Here is a 17,084-nt window from a genome sequence, read left to right as displayed (position 1 = left end):
GCCTGAGCCTCCTCTGTTTTGACCATAGAAGAAAGATTAGGTTGAAGAGGGAAGAAGAGTAGACTGGAAGTTGAAGGAGGAAGGCGGCAAAGACACAATGAGAGGATTAAGCGGTACCTGAGGACAGTGGCAGAATTGCAAGAGGGGAGGTTATAAACTGCTCAAACCTGTGCTGGCTGAAGGTGATGGATTCACAATAGCAGAGCTGACATCTTTGGATTAAAGATGCACCAGAGCAAGCGAGCGCAGGCTTGTCACTGACAGGGCAACGGAGATGCTTTTTACCCCTGTGAAAGGAGACGGTTTTATCAGTGGAGGAGACACTCGGATAAATATTCCTGTGCATATAAATGAAGCCAACAAATGCATATCTGTGCATCTGACATTAAGGTGAGGACTCTTGAAAAATGTTTTGTGTCAGAAAGAGTAGACTAATGTGATAAGATGTAAAGATGGCAGGCAGACATGGGGGATCTAATATATTAACTAAACAACTGAGGCCTGTTGCCATGCTAAATTGTGTCTGCAGAGGTGAAAACACCTTACAGAATATAGATAGAAATATTTGTTTATGCACTTCTGAATATTTCAGTGTTTTCTTAAAACAAGTTTGTATCAGAATGTATTGAGTTATCTTTTTTTTTCCACTTCTTTTCAGCAAATCAGAATCTCTTGGTTCAAACCTGCCTCCGACCCAGGAGTTGTTTGTTCTGATGTGACACATTCTTAATACGGCCTGGTTAAGTTCAGGCGCAAAAACACTTGGAATGATGAAAAGATCTGGGTTTGGGTTCACGTGAGCCCTGTTTTGACTGACTGAAACTCAAAACAACTGCAAAACTGAATTAAACCACAGCGACAGTCAAAACAACCGTCTCCCCTTGAGCCTGGCTCTCCTGCATTTCCAATCCATCCATCCACCGCTCCCTCCACCTCCATATACGGACTTATTTCTCCTTTTATTGATGGTGCGACTCCCTGCTTTTGGGTGATCACAGTTATGGCCACTAGATGAATGTCGTATTTACTGTTTATAGTTATGACCCATCTGCCCATCTTGGGGGGGGATGTGATGACGACGATCTGACATTTATCCAAAAAAAAAAATGCTTCTTCACTGCTCTTTTTGAGTGAAGCGAGGCAATAAAAGCCACATTAACTCTGACCTACTGTAAATGTCTCTATCTCAAAGGATCTTTATACCAAGCTCATGGTTTATTGTCGTCTTTGTATTTTTCTGCAGGACTTTTTCAGGGTTTTTCTCCTCCCTCCTCAGCCACGTCTAAGATACAGCAGATGTTCTTAAGAGCATCCACAAGTTCTACACTATCCCCCCAGGGAGCAACGACCCCAAATATACAATAAAATGGATTTGCAAGTCCCGACGGGCAGCAACAGAACGTCTGATGAAGAGCTGCCAGTTGCTGCATCAGTCTATCCATCCCTGGAGCACTGGTCATCAACATCTTTTCAAAGTCCAACTGATCATAAAGTATTGAACATATCCTCACTTGTGCCCTCTACAGTCCTCACACTCGTTCCCTACTACACACCGTCAGGTAATGGAGACTTGTACCCAGAGCTTCATTTGTTTTCTGGTGAACTATCAAAGACTTCATCCGGTCCATCAGAGGCCGACAATCAAAAAAGCACCTCTTCGCCCCTTCCTTTTAGCAATAACCCCCAAGACTCTCAGCAGAGGAAGCCATCGGATGAAGGCCCACTAGAGGTGGGATCCATTGGTCTCATGCTACCCAAAGACCTCCCTGACAATGAGCCAGGTATGGAAATTATTCAAGGTGTAGTTGTTAGTCAATTTAGTCACCCTGAGACAAAACTATGATTTGGTGCAGCACCTCAAAGGCCCAAATGTAACTTTAGCCAACAAAACTCAACGTTTGTTGATGACCAGAAGAGCAACTGCTACTAACAGTCATGACTGCCTTTGCAAGGGAGGATGAGGAGGATTACGTCAGGACAAACTGATGTCCTAAACTTGATCTAGGCGATGGCTCTTGTATGCTAACCCTTCCCACCCACTACCGTCGTGCTAAGCTAACGGTCAGCCACACTCTGCTCCCTTATGCACATGCTGAACTGTTGTTCAGCCTCCTTCAGTCTGCGTTGTGCTGTGTGAGATATGGACAGACGCTCCTCGACTTTTACACCGGATGTTTATTGCCTGAATACAGCATGAAAATCCACCGGTCAGACACGTAGTTACAGCAATTTAAGGCACGGCTCTGTAGAAAAGTTAGCCACCGTTGGCTCAGTCCTCTCATACTAGCACTGTGCCAGCGTCACAGCCAGAATTGAACCGAGGAAAGGCCCAACAACCAATGGAAATTCCCGATACAGGTACAAACTGAAAGGTGATTGGGGCAAGCGGAAATAACAACAGACAACAAAACTCCGTTTTACACACACACACACACACACACACACACACACACACACACACACACACACACAAAGGGGAAGAGGGTATTAGCTTGTCTGGCTTGAGGGAGGAGAGCAACAAGGGATATTCTCCAAAAAGCAGCATGTTTCTTTGATTAGAATTCAATTTTTTACATTTTGTTTTAAACATTTTTTAAGTTTCACACCTTGTGGCTTGTACTCATAGCCCTTAGTAAAGAGGTCTTCTTATCCTGGATCTGATAATTTGAGTTGAGGATTTGAGAGCATTTATTTTTTTCTGATGGATCAACAGGACGGTACATCCTGTTCCCAGCCTATACTTTCAAGTAATGAAATATTCGGTCTTTAATCACTATAATAAACAGCAAAAACCTGGTCTACAACTTCATTCAACACCCACTATTTAACAATCTAATTATCTGGCTCGTTAGCTCGTCGAGGTGTCCAGGACATCTCTGCTCCATCATAATGGATGTTTCATACCCAGGCTTCATTTCACAGGCGAGGCATCCTGCCAGGCAAATGAAAGGCACTGCCTTCGTTACACACTCCTTACTTTCTTTCCAGCCTCTCCTTCCTCCCTCCATCACTTCTACAAAATAACATCTATATGTTCCTGACCCTCCTTTTGGTCCAAACTCCTGAATAGCAGTTTTATCAGCTCAGAGTTTCTCTACCACAGTGCTGAGGCTGCTGTTTGCTGCCTCGCTAATAGCGTCATAATGTGGGACAGAGACTGAGTACAATCTCTTTTTATTGCTGTTCCGCCAAGTGCCTTTTCATACAATTGGATATCTTTAAATGGGCTTGGATTCTAATGAGTAATTTCTCACACCACGCTCGATCTGATTGCGTCATATCATATCAAGCAAACAGCAAAGAAAATAAAACTCGGTTACTGTGAACATTTCATCATTCCCCGAGGTTTATTCTGGAACCTAGAGTATTAATTATCCTCTCAACCACATCATCCATCTCTTTAGTGGTGATTTTTACTTCTATCACATCAACCATGAGAAGAGTTTGATAACGAATGGCGTTGGGAGACAAGCTTTTGGCACAGTTGCAGACGGACGGCAGAACATTCTATTTATAAAATGAAGATGGCACCAAATAGTTCGGTCAAGCAAAGTGTCATGTAACATATCGCAATCCGGACTTGAGCTGGTCAAATCTTCACGGTTTTTTAGAGAATATGCTTTGGATTGACTCACCTTTACCCCGTGTCTCAGCTGCAGGTATGAAGTAGAGGACAAACCCAGTCATGTCCAGCTTCTTCGTTTACTGAGTAGTTTTCATCACATATTTCAGTGTGAAATATGTTGCGGTAGCCCACAGTCATAAAGTACCTCCTGTGGAAGGGTATTTTAAGTGGAAGAGCATAAATTTACTCCCGAAGTTTGCAATCCACTCATCGTAACATTTACACCCCAATTTCAGTGTCGGTATTACAGCTGCTGGAAAAGACACGCTGGTGTGCTTTTATAAAAGGTAAGTACTGAGAGGTTCCAGGTAGAAACGCCGCTCGTCGACCTCAGCTGACTGTCCATCAAGCATATCAAGTTTCCTCAAGTTTCAGTGGATTTTATTCGGTGTATTTGTTGCTATGTCAGTGTACGAGACAAAAGATTCATCCTTAAATTGGCCTAAATTCCTTTTTTTTTTTCCAAAAGGCCAACTCATGCTGGCATTTAAAAGCTCTGTATTAATAAATGTCTCCTGTGTTCATGTTTAGATCCAGAGTCTCAAGCCCGTTCATCGCGAGACGTGTTGCTGATCGTGCTCTTCCTCGTCGTCATCATCAAACTGGTCATCACCTCTGCTCTCTTAGGTGACCAACCCGCCTCCATCAGCTGTCTCAGTTAATGTGTAAACACATTTGATGCCATCACTGGTGAATACATTTTATATTCAATGTAATTCATTTGAATACTCATTTTCATTTTATTTGCTTTGGTCCTCAGTTTGACAGAGAAGCTGCTGATAGCGATTTGTGCTCTGTACAAATGGAGTCATTCGCAGAGAATGATTAAATTAGTAGTATAATGTGGACGAACTAGAAATTGAAATAGGAGAAAGTCTAACTTGATTCCAAGTAGTCAGTTAATGTCCTTTATCAAGTTTTTCCTCTGAATGTCATCCCGATCAACATTCACTTGAAGTGAAGGTGGAGATCAAACATTAGGGTTTCTGTCTCGTAGTTGTGGGGCGTTTCAGGCTTCAAGACTGCGTTACCTCATCTCACAGTTTTTTTGGTCTTGTCTTTACTTAGTCAAGTTCCTGTTATTTCCATCTGAGGTAGAAGAATCGTTGCCTCTCTGTGGTGGGATGAGGAACTGCAGTGTCCCAACTGACCTGCCTTTCCTATCCAAGAACCCGGACAACCACACAGTGAACATTACTGGAGGTAAATGATAAATAATACTACAAATACTTTCATAGAATATTATTATTAATGCCAGTCTGCTGGTGTATCTCTGAGAGAAGATGGTAAATGTATGTTCAATAACTGTTACTTTGTCGTCTTACCATACTACTATAAGCGCTCAAACGGCTACTGCACCTCTACTATTCTTTTATTATAGTGTTATTTCTTTTCACTCAGCATACATCCCTTCTTTATCATCTCTCCATATCCAGACTGCCCAGTTCTGGCCAGTGATGGTCGGCGCATCGTTGGCGGGAAGTTAGTGACCTCAGACAAGTGGGGCTGGCAGGCCAGCATGCACTGGAGAGGGAGACATGTTTGTGGAGCTGCAATCATCTCTCCACGCTGGGTCATCACTGCTGCTCACTGCTTTGTTGAGTAAGAAGTGAACATGGAGATGAAACTAAAGCAGATGGTTCATTAGTTAGGAGGGTAAACGGAGTGTAGTAAAGTCAGAGGACTCCGGTTACAGCCAGTCATTGTATCTGCATACCAACAGTTTCCAGTCGAAGGCTGTAATCAAGACAGCAGAGACTGGATCAAGTCTGAGTAACTCCATAGTCTGATCTGGTTAGTAGGTCACTAGCCGGGAGAAGGGGGCATCGGCATCATAGATGTAGACACAGTAGATATAGATGAGGACCTGCTGACTGAGGCAACTTGAGCATCTCGGTCCCACTCCCATGTCTCTGCAGGAATAACATGCTGGAAGTGGCTGACTGGCTGGTGGTGGTAGACACAGTCAACATCGCAGATAGTTCCCTGGGGAAAAGCTACCGAGCCCTGCAGGTCTTCTACCATCCTCGCTATAACAAACACAACAACGACTACGACCTTGGCCTGCTGCGCACAATCACTGACATAGACATGGAAGGTAAACAGAGTTACCCCCCCCCCCCCCCCCCCACCCAACTGTTTTGGCAGTGCGAAGCTAAAATCTACATCACTTTATCCGCTCTATGGACAGGATGAACTTGTAGGGGGGGGGGGGGGGGGCGAAGTCTGAGCCCAAAGACTCTCAATAACCTGATCCCCTTCATTTGTAAGCGATTTTTGAAAACCCAGTATGATCTACAGTATACCTGCCCACCTACCTCACATGACATACTGAACTTAACAAAAAAAACAACAACAAATTGGCAAAAAAAAGCATGTCGAGAACTTCGGATGGGACAAGTTGCGAGTGTTGTGTCATGGTAACGTCACGTCTTGGTTGCACTGCATCCAAATGTTTTCATCTGATTGCTGTGTGCTGCTTGTAGGCAGGGTGCGACCAGTATGTTTACCCAGGCCACATGACTCCTTCCCTCCTGGAGCCTCGTGTTGGATCACAGGCTGGGGATATGTTCAGGAAGGAGGTGTGTGACACCGACTCACACCTCACTGGTTACGATTCTTACACCCAACAACATCTTTAGCGCAAGTCCTTCCTCCATCACAGTTTCTTTTTTGTTCTTGTCAACAATAATAACTCCCTCCTTCAGTGGGATATGGAAGAATCCTACAGGAATCATCTGCTTCTTACCCTCAAGTTAAGGACTTTGCTTTTGCCAACAATTTAATACAGCACACAAAGCAAGTAAAAAATTATATCAGTAAAGGAAACTTTAAAAATCCTAGCTGTATTCCTCTATAATGTGTTTCGAACCAGTTACCTTGACCTTTGACCTAAAAAAAACAATTATTTTTTTTCAGTTCCTCGAATTACAGTGGATGTTTGCAGCAAATTCTGAGAAATTCTTTCAAGGGAGTTCCAGAGATTTCATGGTAACAAGGCAACCAAGACCCTGTATTACAGATACTGGGTCCTTCTATGATGGGAAGAGTGGTAGCTAAGAGGGAGCAAAACCATTAAAATGTTATTTAATATTCATTTCAATAATCAAAACTAAATGACGATGAAACATGAAATCTTCCCTGACATTCTTTGCCACCGTGATGGCATCGTACTCTACATACATGGCTCCGAAAGATGCTGCATTATTTTAGATTTTGAGTTTCAGACAAAATTTGTTGTCTTTTTTTTAATTCACCTTCCCCTGACTCATGTACAGCAATCTTGCCTTTGGCTTTCTATCATCAGGTTTTGTGTCGAATGAACTAAGACAGGCCAAGGTCAGGGTTATAGCTCAGTCGGCCTGCTCCCACCCGAGAGTCTACGGCCTGCATCTCACTCCTCGGATGATTTGCGCTGGCAGCCTGGATGGAGGAGTGGATTCCTGCCAGGTGTACACCCACACACCGCCTGAGAATAAATACTACTTTACAATACACCACCACATCAAATTTGCATCAGTTTCCCAAACTGTCCAAAACATCTCTCCCCTAAATAATTCGGTTGTGTTTTTTCAGGGAGACAGTGGCGGGCCCCTGGTGTGTGAGACAGCCAGTGGCAACTGGAGGCTGGCAGGCGTCGTGAGCTGGGGCGAAGGCTGCGGACGACCCAATAAACCCGGCGTCTACAGCAGACTTACCCAACTGATCCACTGGGTTGAGCAATATATCAAGGTACTGCAAAAAGGGATACTTTGAACAACTAACCGATAATTTTGCTCTCCCAGACAAAACGAATCGATTTCCCAAGTAACTGTTGTGCTTGTCTTATAAACAAAATTATTAAACAAAAGTGAAGAATTTTGTCTTTTAGGTTCATACTACCGAGATGTGAAATAAATTGTAATATATTATGTTAAAGCAAAAGAGATTCACACTTGTTGCAGTTACTTTTCACAGCTACAAGACTAAATGCATATTAGCAACCCTACTGTTTTTGCAGAACTCTAGGCATACTCTTCATTTAAAAATATGTCTCCCTTTTTGAGCGTTTCAAATGCAAATTTACAATTCTACAATTGAAATTTCACGTTGATGTTCCTTTTTTTTTAAATTTCTGCAGCAAGAAAAACCAGAGGAAGAGACGACTACAGCCATTACCGACACCTCTTCATCACCTGACGCCTAATTGACCACAAAGCTGTACATCACATTTATTTTGTGTTGTTGGTTATAAAATAAACCAAAATACTACGATATGAGTCAGGTCAAAATCTAACCTGCTGAATAAAACAACATGGCTGATATAAAGGCCAAAAACTGGCTTATTACTGTCCACATCCAACCTTTAAACCTTGAAACATTTGTGGAGAGGAACATAAATTTTACATCAAAACACAGTAGCAGTACGTTTAACATCTTCCTTTATTTTACACACATTATAGAATTTTCATTTCACATTTTTCTCAAAAAAAATATACAAAAAATATTATTTTATTTTTAACAGAGGCATTGATCTTTGCACTTTCTATTGTTTCAATGTGAGTGGTTAAACTGTTTGCTTTATCTTGGGAGTGATCAGATAAGCCCCAAGTCACGTAGACAGTAAAATGGCACACTGCCGTGGAGGAGGTTGACCTCGAGGACCCACCCACCTGTTACTCAGTAACACAGATAGTGTGTGTGTGTGTGTGCTGTTACCGAGTTCATCTCAGGTTGGAGTGTAACATTGTTTTTTTTTTTTTTTTTAAAGTCCTGAGACAGATTTGCGGGATTTCTTCTTCGCCTCGGACGCGCACTGCCCGGACAGCAGCCTCCTCAGGCGCCTTCATGCGTCGGTTGATCATCAATAACAGACGTTCGTCCCGCCTCTTATAACTGTGCTTTCAGGCTATCTAAGTGGCCGACAATGTGCTCGTTAGTTAATAAAGTGAGGCCGGTTCAACGGGGTCTGCCTCTCACGCTTCGTCTCAGAGCAAACGCCGGGGGCTCGAGCAGCACAGCAGGGCGGGACAGACGCGCCTGTCCCGGCTTAAGTAGTAACGTCGCCCCGCTACTAGCTTCGACCCGGTTCTACTGCTCCAGGATGGCGCAGACGGAGGGGCTTCTGTTCAGACAGGTAACTCCCGCTCTTACTGCCCATTTAACGGTACTCAGTGTCACTGACGGCACCAGAGTCAGGAGAAGTATTTTGTAAATATTTATCAGGAAGTTAGCTAGGCAGCATTAGCCGTTATCTTTATGAACGTGTAGGATCCACACAGACCAGCTTACACCGGTCAAAATGAAAGATAAACACATGACGGGGTTCGCTCGGGTTCCCCCGTGTTTGCTACGATGTTGTAAAACGGATAAATGAGCAAATATCACCGTGGAGAGGGAGGTAACCTCGCTATGAGAAGCCAGTGACAGGTCGGACTTGCACCGGTTCTCTCACAGGGGAAGGTTTGAACTTATGCATTTCTACTGTGACTGTCAAATTTCCCGTTTTGATGCATTAAAATCAACCGTGTCGTCCAGGACAGGCTTCCTTTAGCCTGTCTGTCTCTGTCACAGCTGCCAACACTTGCAACACTGGTACCAGCAGACGTTGCTTACCTGTGTTGCTACTTGCTAAATTGCTTCTTTTTTGTTTTAAATACCAATTGAAACAATGGCTGAAAATTAACAAGTCCTGTGGCCATAAGTCAAAAAGTGGTGTGATGCAATGTTTATTCAGTATAACGTAATTTTTCATTTATTCCACTGTAACTGTATGTTAGTTTTGACATTTCCTGCCATAATTCCTCTTCAGATTCTCCTGCCAAGAGACTGCAGTTTAACTTCAGTTAAACCCAGAGGGGTTTTCTTTTCCCTTTTAGTTAAACCAAAACAAATGGATAAAAACTGCAGGGTAATGGTCAAATATATACATTGAAATGACAACACAATTCAAAGCGTGACATTTTTTTGAGGTTAAAGACCTATAAAAAGATTGAATTTCATCATAAAATAACATGCGTATTCAATCCTGACTTAAAATACCACTAAAAACAAATGTTAAAGGTATAATAATGTAGTTTATAGTGTCCATTGGTGACAGGAGGTTTCTGTCACAGCACCTTCAGTGTAGCAGCTGTCAGGCAAGCTAGTAGAATACACAGTTCAAGTCTGGCAATATTAATCTCCAATCTGTCCGTCTCTCACGTATTCAAACACGTTTTCAGGGAGAGGGACGACGTGCATCATTACCGCCTGTTGCCATGGTGTATTTATTGCTGAGTCACTCCTGTAAATGTTTTTTGTCAAGCTGTTTGAAACTGGGAGCAGCACCTACACCTACCTGCTAGCAGACACAGAGACCAAGGAGGCTGTCCTCATCGATCCAGTTCTAGAGACCATCGACCGGGACCTGAAGCTCATCAATGAACTTGGGCTCAATCTAAAAGTGGCAGGCAGGTTGCACACTAACAGGCTGAGTCACACTCTATAACTTTAAACAATTAGAAAGTGCGGTCAAACTTATTAGCCAGTAGAAAACTCGAATGCGTTTCCATGCCGACACCCCAGCAGCCAGGAGATTATAATGTGGTTAGTTGGTTGGCCCAATTACTGCTACATTCTGCTGAATGGAATTTTGTTGTTCCTTAAAAGTTTGGGCTAACTCTGCTCAGGACACATTAACGATGTAAGAAATGTTCCAATAGCAGCCCTTAAGCTTGTGTTCCTGAGTACTGCAGAATTGATTTTCTGTTGGTAAAGTTAATCAGCACTTACAGGGAAGTAGCAGCATCCCTACTAATCCGCTGGACTACATGACTCTGGTTTATTAGATTAGAAAACTTTTTTAAGTTTTTCTTTAGAGTCATTGTACTTAATTGTCACGATAATCCGTCCTCTCCCGACAGTGAACACCCACTGCCATGCGGACCACATCACAAGCACGGGGCTGATGAAGAAACGGTTGGTAGGACTGAAAAGCGCCATCTCTAAATTCAGTGGTGCTTCTGCAGACATTCTCCTGTCAGAGGGAGACAAGATCACCTTTGGAAAACACGTAAGTTGAGCAGATGTGTAGGTAGTACATCACCCCAAATCATATGTGGTGGTGATGTCTGGGGCTGTACGGTCATGCTTTGCCCTTTGCATCGTTTTACTTCCGGAAGTTTAGATGTTGCACCTGTTTATGTTGCAGTTCTGATACATTTTAGCAACATTGTTCAGCCCTCGCAACTACCACTAATGAAAAAAGCTGCTAAAATGCTAACTTTGCTAGTAAATATTAGGCCTGGCAAGCAGTTGTTGCACTGCAAATAAGTACAGCATAATAGTCAACTAAAAATGTCAATAGGCACCCTTTTTATGACCCCTGCCTTATGTCAAACCACACCCACGTGACTGATAACAAAAGTGATAGTAAGTGATGAGAAAATGATGCTCAACAGAGAATTAATCCACATTTTGGCAGAGGGTTAAACGTGTTTTGGCCTGGATTTATCGGTGTGTCAAGATGTAAGCAGGGTGTTCTAGAAAGTCTGTTGTTAACCCTAAACGTAGAGTTGAGAGAACCTGCGGGAACTTACTCAGTGTTTTCAGTTCCAGAACAGCCGATCTGACTTCATTCAATTGAGTCCAAGTTCAGTCAGGGTTAAGCTCATGCATGCTGAATGTACAAAGACATCATGAATGGAGCTCTGGCAACACGTATCCACAAGACAGAGCACATTTATCCCTACACTCACAGTAGGGAAACGCATCCATAAATCAACACAACGGAGTTTTAATCCTCATTGGGCATTAATTCATCATTAAACAGAGTTAAATGTTATGTAATGGATGATGACTCAGCTGTCGAGGCTACAGCTGACACGGAATGGGGAAAAAAGAAAAAAAAAACGGCAGCTGCACGACAGTGAAAAAACACAAAAGACTAACTGAAGATGTGCACATAGTTGCATGATTTTAATCTCCCAATCGGATCCAGAAATAACTTGTGTGGTGATTTACACTTGAAAAGGCATCACAGTTAAAAATGCGGTAGCTTTAAAATGTTTAGACGTCTACTTGTCTACTCTCAACAGCATTCAGGGACTCAGTGGTGTACTGAGATACTCCTCTATTCTGACTGTCAAACTCTGCTATCCAATACAGTTTGATTTAATGTGGAGTGAAAGAATTAAAAATGGTAAATGACACAGAGTTGAAGTTCTCTCTCTCTCTCTCTCTCTCTCGTTCTTTCTTTCCTAAGTTCAGAGTTAATAAATTCTGTTTTTGCTGAGCCCAGTTTCTGGAGTATAGATCATATAATATAATAGACTTGACTTGTCATGCTGATATTGTTAAAACTGAGTTTCCATTTATTTGACTTTGAATAGCTTCCTATGATATCTTTAACATTCCTTACTGTGACTTTATTCTGATTCCGCTTCAGTATTTGACCGTGAGAGAGACGCCGGGTCACACTGATGGGTGTGTGACACTGGTGACCGCGGACCGGGGCATGGCTTTCACCGGGGATGCCTTGCTCATCAGAGGCTGTGGCAGGACAGACTTCCAGCAGGGTAGACGAAACGGTCTTACCTTTTGATTTAATCGTCTTCTCACATTTGAACACTAGAGGGCAGTATTGCATCTACTTGACTGTATAATTACTGTAAAATCTCTCTGTATCAGGCTGTTCAAAAAGGCTCTACAACTCAGTTCATCAGAAGATCTTTACCCTGCCTGACCAGTGCCTCATCTACCCAGCACACGACTACCTAGGTTGGCTGAAAACACACACACACACACACACACACACACACACACACACACACATCTTATGTCACCACTTGGAGATTCACTGATTTTAAACTGGTCATGAAAAAAGACAGATTTAAAGCATCAGGAGAGCTTTATTCTGTTGCAAATAATTCCATGTCTACAACTGTGAAAGTTGTGAGCGTTGAAAATTATGGTTTGATCGTTGGATTTTCATTCAGCTTATAGTTAAAATATCAAGATCGAATTGCAGGGTTTAAAATCAATCTTTTAAATTGAGCTGGTCCTTTTTTAACTGCACCCAAGATCCGATTCATACGATTGGTTGCTTGGATTTAATTCTAATCTTTTCATTTCAGCTTTTTCTTCAAGTTCAATTTGAAATACTTTGAAAAAAAGTTTGACGCCAATTATACTGTTAGATCAAATGTGTTAGTGTTTCCGTGCCTGCGAGAACCATGTGATCGCTCTGCAATTCCTGTAACTAATATTTGCTTTGATTGATTATCAAGGTTCAACACCTGACGAAGGTGAAGTCTACGCCTGCCAGAGATGATATATTAGTCTGAATCGCTCTCTGTCCATCAGGTCAGACGGTGTCTACGGTGGGTGAAGAGCGCAAGTTTAACCCACGCTTGACCAAGAGCCAGGAGGAGTTTGTGGACATCATGAATAATCTCAATCTACAAAAGCCGTCTAAAATAGGTACTCCAACATCAGACGTAGTCGAACCACCATCAGCGCTCTGTTAACAAACTTGACTCTTAATTCCTGTGCTAAACTGTATTCAAAGCTTTGAAACAGTTTCACGTGCAGATAATTGAAATTTCTTGCTTGTTACCTCCCTGAAAACTTTGTTTTTCTCCTTCTTTTGCAGATATTGCAGTGCCTGCTAATCTTGTTTGTGGACTACATCAAGTTTGAATGTACTTTGAAAGGGAGGGCTTTGATTAGAAAAAAATTCAAATTTATCCAAGCAGGGTTAAACACAACATCTAACCAGTTTATGTTGCGTGTACATTTAAAATGTGTATATATCTGAACAGCAGATAATCTTGTGGAAGGAAGCCACTGACGGCAATGTGATCATGCTTAAAATCAAAATGCAACCACTTCCCTTTGAAAAGACTGCTGAATATCTGTGCCTGTATTTTGATGAAATCGAAATATTAAGCTTCTTTATTAGGATGCAGGTTTATCAGCTTTCACAGTTATGTTTGTCATTAATAGATCTGTATCGGAGTGATTTGGACAACACATGATTATTTGTGTGTGTGTGTTAGTGGGGGTGTCTTCAGGATATGTTGTAATATCTTTGATTTAGCAGATTTCATAGATGTCAATATAAACGTGGCTTTGCACGACAACGGATACTGTCTGGCTGCCATGAATATTGGCAGCTTTAATTAGTCATAAAACTTGTGGAGAGGGAACATTGCAGGGAATGTATGATTAAGGGCTTTTTTGGGGGGGGGGATGTTTTTGAAATAAAAAAAAAACATCAAATTTTCAATTTTAACGTGTTTTTCAGTATGTCTGAAGTATGAAATACAGAAACGTGTTTTGGATGGATGATATCATCTAAATATCTATGATGTTTTGAGCCCTCGCAGCAATGTTGATGTTAAACATGTTCATACCATCCTCTCTGTCTCTGCTGCTGCACTTTAACATTGATTTGAAGAGAAAAATGAAAAAAAAAAGAAGAAGAAGAAAAAAAGGTCATTCACACTTCAGTTTAGTATTCATGAATGCTGAACTTGGACAATTGAGTTCCTCCACATGGCCTTTCCAGTGACTCTGGACTCCTCTTGGCAGGCCTCACGCTCGCAGACAGCGCTCAGACCACTGCCAGCCATTGGCTTTTTGCATAACAGGAAAATGGAACTCCTCTATTTGCATTCAGATTCACTGACGGCCAAATTTCCATCGCAATAGTTGAAAACATGTCATCGCCATATGTTCTCATCCCCTCAGGAAGTCTTGACAGTGTTGTGTTACCACAAAGAGATCTGATGTGAAGCATCCATGCCAGATATCAACAGAGTGAAGTCTGCTTCTGCACCTCCAGATGTCCTTTACGCTGCGCTCTCAGTCAGCATCACGGCTCACCAGTACTGCCAGTATGACGGGTTTGTTTGGGAGTGCTGGCCTCTGACTCAGCCGCATACCTCTGCTAGAGCGACTCGCGCATGTGATAGTATTCTGGATGACGGTGCAGGACGAATAACGAGCAGTCCCTCTGAACGTCTGCCCCGTGTTCAACACTGAAACGCTCCATTAGCGGCTGATATTTTGAGGATTTTCTGTTTTATTACCCCTTCTTGAACTCACATTAACCTGGAAACCTGGTCCCAGAATGTTGACTGGGTTTAATGAATTTTATGTTTGACAGCAGCGGACTTTAATGTGGATAATAGGGGATGAATGAATCCGTACCAGGCCTGATACTAAACCCATCGACCAGATTATGGTGTTTTCTTCCATCAGCGTCGTGGAACTTTCATTCCTATTCAATGTCACATTCATACTTTTTTTTTTTTTTTTTTTTTTTAATATCGAAGCCAAACTTTCAAGCAAGCTCTCAAATTTGTTCTTAACACAGTGTGGAGCTTTTTTCAAAGCCCTCGATTTAGTGGTACAGACAGGGAGCAACGCCTGGTGGCCATTTGTAACTCTTTGCTCCTGAGACCGTGTACCTCTTAAAGCTGGCGGTCACCCAGGCTGGCAAAGAACTACAAGAGCTACACAAAAGATGCTGTTAGCGAGTACTTACAAATAACCATCAGGCTTTGCTGCCTGTGAGATTAAAAAAAAAAAAAAGTCTTGTAGTGTGTAAGAAAAAAAAAAATGGGTGAGAAACTTTCACGAGTGAGCCCCGATGTGTGTAAAGTTTTGATGTACTTTCGTTGAAAGTGCTTTCAGTTTGGATGGTTTAGTTTAGTGACAACACCTGCTTTTATTCTCAAGTAAGCTGCTGATTGTTCAGTTTGTGATTGAGTACTTTTGTATTTTAGTCATACTCCTTCTGAATGAAGTAAGAGATGCGAATGCTTCGACACCAGTGAGGTGCACTCACGTGATACTGTATATATTTGTGAAGAGGTAAGCGACTTTATGATGCATTACAATATTGACATTAGCGTCTATGAAGAGTAAGAATCGGTATCAGGGCAGAAAATGTTTAACGACATATTGAAACATGAGACTTTCAGCTGCGTTCTTATAGTTATCTGATTTTGTCATTACAGTCTCATAATCTGAACTCCTCCATAGATGCACGGGAGCAAGGCTCGTCTGACAATATAACATAAAGTTGGCCGGCGTTGTCCGTGGGCGCAAGGTAACTCTGTCGTCCCACACAAACACACCATGGAGCAGCTGTCCCTGTCAGCACACCAGACAAACAACATTACAGGACGCCCCTCCGCCTCTCCTAGTCTACTTCTCTCTCGAAACGGGGCGTGTGACCATTGAAGCAGTCTAGCTGAAGATATGTTGCTTCAGTGACACTCCCTTAAAATACTTCTTTTCTCTTAATCCCTTTTTGCCACTGGGAAGTGTAGTTAGCCAGCTGTCCTCTCACTCGGTTTTGCCTCACCCCATCTGCCAGCTCTCTTTCAGTATCTCCCTCTACCTACTTACACTGTGCCACCACGAACCTGCTGCCCATTCTCTCTCACACCGGCCACATGTCACTGGAAAGAATCTATTACACTATCAGCTCATTCAGAGGGAGCTGTAAAGAGGCCAGGGCGGTAAAGCCCTCCGAGGAGAGCAGATTACACCCAGCAGGCCTTAAAGAGAGTACTTAAAATGCCAACAATATATATATATATTTTTTTTAATTCCCGAATGCCTTTAGGTATCGCTGACATCTTGAGGAATTTACAGTGCTGTTGTTCTCACTGCTAACTTTACAGTGTCTAATACTTTATGGTATTTTAATCTCTACTGGGATCAATATAAGACTCCCCTGGGGACTTACAGTGTGGTTGTGGTTGTATTAAAGCGTCGGATCACTTTGTTAGGTCCATTCTCAATCAGTAAAATCGTGGGATTAAAAAATAGTTTGAAGTGCGCTGCTGTGACAGTCAGTGCATTGCTTTGTGTTGTTGTTTTTAATCTCTATCTTCATGATTTCTCTTCAGATTTAAATTTTAAAGGCGTCGCTCTCGTGCATTTTTTGTCGTTTGTTTGTGACAGAAACACAAACTGGAGTGGGAGATGATGCAGTGGTTCAGTTTCCTGCAGTTATTCCCCCTGGATTCTTTTGTGATGTTTGAAAAATGTTTTGATTACAATCCATCCTTTTTCTCGCGGGGGGGGGGGGGGGGGCTGGCGCCTATCCCAGCGGCTTGCGGTACAGCCTGGACAGGTCACAGGGCCAACACATAGAGACAGACAACCATTCACACTCACAGCCACACCTACGGTCAATTTAGAGTATCCATCAGCCTCGTCCCCTCTTGATGTCTTTGGACTGTGGGAGGAAGCTGGAGTACCAGAGAGAACCCACACAGGAACAGGGAGAACATGGAGACTCCACACAGAAAGATCCCGTGCTCGAACCCAGAACCTTCTTGCTGTGAGGCGACGGTGCTGACCACTGCACCACCGTGCCGCCCTGTTCTGATTACCAGTGAAAGTTTGTTTGTTTAATTTGGGTCAAATGTGGTGCAGGATCAGAATTCCTCATTACTTTTAATGTGTGGTTGGTAAG

At 42.6% G+C, this 17,084-nt stretch overlaps 2 protein-coding genes across 8 annotated transcripts; both read left to right on the top strand.

Moving 5' to 3' along the window:
* Window positions 1-1,283: 1,283 nt before the first annotated feature.
* LOC147252985 (tryptase-2) lies at window positions 1,284-7,919 on the top strand. Of its 7 annotated transcripts, none has more exons than XM_086217953.1 (10): window positions 1,284-1,559; window positions 1,675-1,781; window positions 4,157-4,252; window positions 4,694-4,828; window positions 5,062-5,227; window positions 5,545-5,723; window positions 6,112-6,207; window positions 6,933-7,075; window positions 7,202-7,357; window positions 7,746-7,919. In XM_086217953.1, exons 2-10 carry the CDS (start codon window positions 1,748-1,750, stop codon window positions 7,809-7,811), a joined length of 1,071 nt encoding a protein of 356 aa, XP_086074079.1. In that variant the 5' UTR covers window positions 1,284-1,559; window positions 1,675-1,747; the 3' UTR covers window positions 7,812-7,919. The 7 variants fall into 7 exon arrangements, with proteins under 7 accessions (XP_086074079.1, XP_086074080.1, XP_086074075.1 ...); XM_086217949.1 differs by lacking the exons at window positions 1,284-1,559; window positions 1,675-1,781 and adding exons at window positions 2,480-2,747; window positions 3,862-3,912; XM_086217950.1 differs by lacking the exons at window positions 1,284-1,559; window positions 1,675-1,781 and adding exons at window positions 3,205-3,659; window positions 3,862-3,912.
* A 323-nt stretch (window positions 7,920-8,242) lies between these two features.
* ethe1 (ETHE1 persulfide dioxygenase) lies at window positions 8,243-13,840 on the top strand. Its single transcript, XM_086217098.1, has 7 exons — window positions 8,243-8,741; window positions 9,912-10,056; window positions 10,510-10,658; window positions 12,033-12,162; window positions 12,275-12,364; window positions 12,950-13,066; window positions 13,239-13,840. Exons 1-7 carry the CDS (start codon window positions 8,532-8,534, stop codon window positions 13,283-13,285), a joined length of 888 nt encoding a protein of 295 aa, XP_086073224.1. The 5' UTR covers window positions 8,243-8,531; the 3' UTR covers window positions 13,286-13,840.
* Window positions 13,841-17,084: the final 3,244 nt, after the last annotated feature.

This window comes from Aulostomus chinensis, chromosome 11 (assembly GCF_037954235.1).
Source record: "Aulostomus chinensis isolate RoL2024-O1b breed Wild chromosome 11, RoL_Achi_v1.0, whole genome shotgun sequence".
Taxonomy (NCBI): domain Eukaryota; kingdom Metazoa; phylum Chordata; class Actinopteri; order Syngnathiformes; family Aulostomidae; genus Aulostomus; species Aulostomus chinensis.
Note: the sequence above shows the minus strand (reverse complement) of the source record. Positions and strands in the feature narration are given on the sequence as shown.

Bases quoted from the DNA above. Each gene is read 5' to 3' on its own strand.
- LOC147252985 (XM_086217949.1), top strand. From the start codon at position 2,702: ATGGATCAACAGGACGGTACATCCTGTTCCCAGCCTATACTTTCAA. The intron at 6,208-6,932 runs GTGTGTGACACC...TTCTATCATCAG, and splicing joins GGGATATGTTCAGGAAGGAG to GTTTTGTGTCGAATGAACTA. The intron at 7,358-7,745 runs GTACTGCAAAAA...AAATTTCTGCAG, and splicing joins GGGTTGAGCAATATATCAAG to CAAGAAAAACCAGAGGAAGA.
- ethe1 (XM_086217098.1), top strand. From the start codon at position 8,532: ATGTGCTCGTTAGTTAATAAAGTGAGGCCGGTTCAACGGGGTCTGCCT. The intron at 8,742-9,911 runs GTAACTCCCGCT...TTTTTTGTCAAG, and splicing joins AGGGGCTTCTGTTCAGACAG to CTGTTTGAAACTGGGAGCAG. The intron at 12,365-12,949 runs GTTGGCTGAAAA...TCTGTCCATCAG, and splicing joins CCCAGCACACGACTACCTAG to GTCAGACGGTGTCTACGGTG.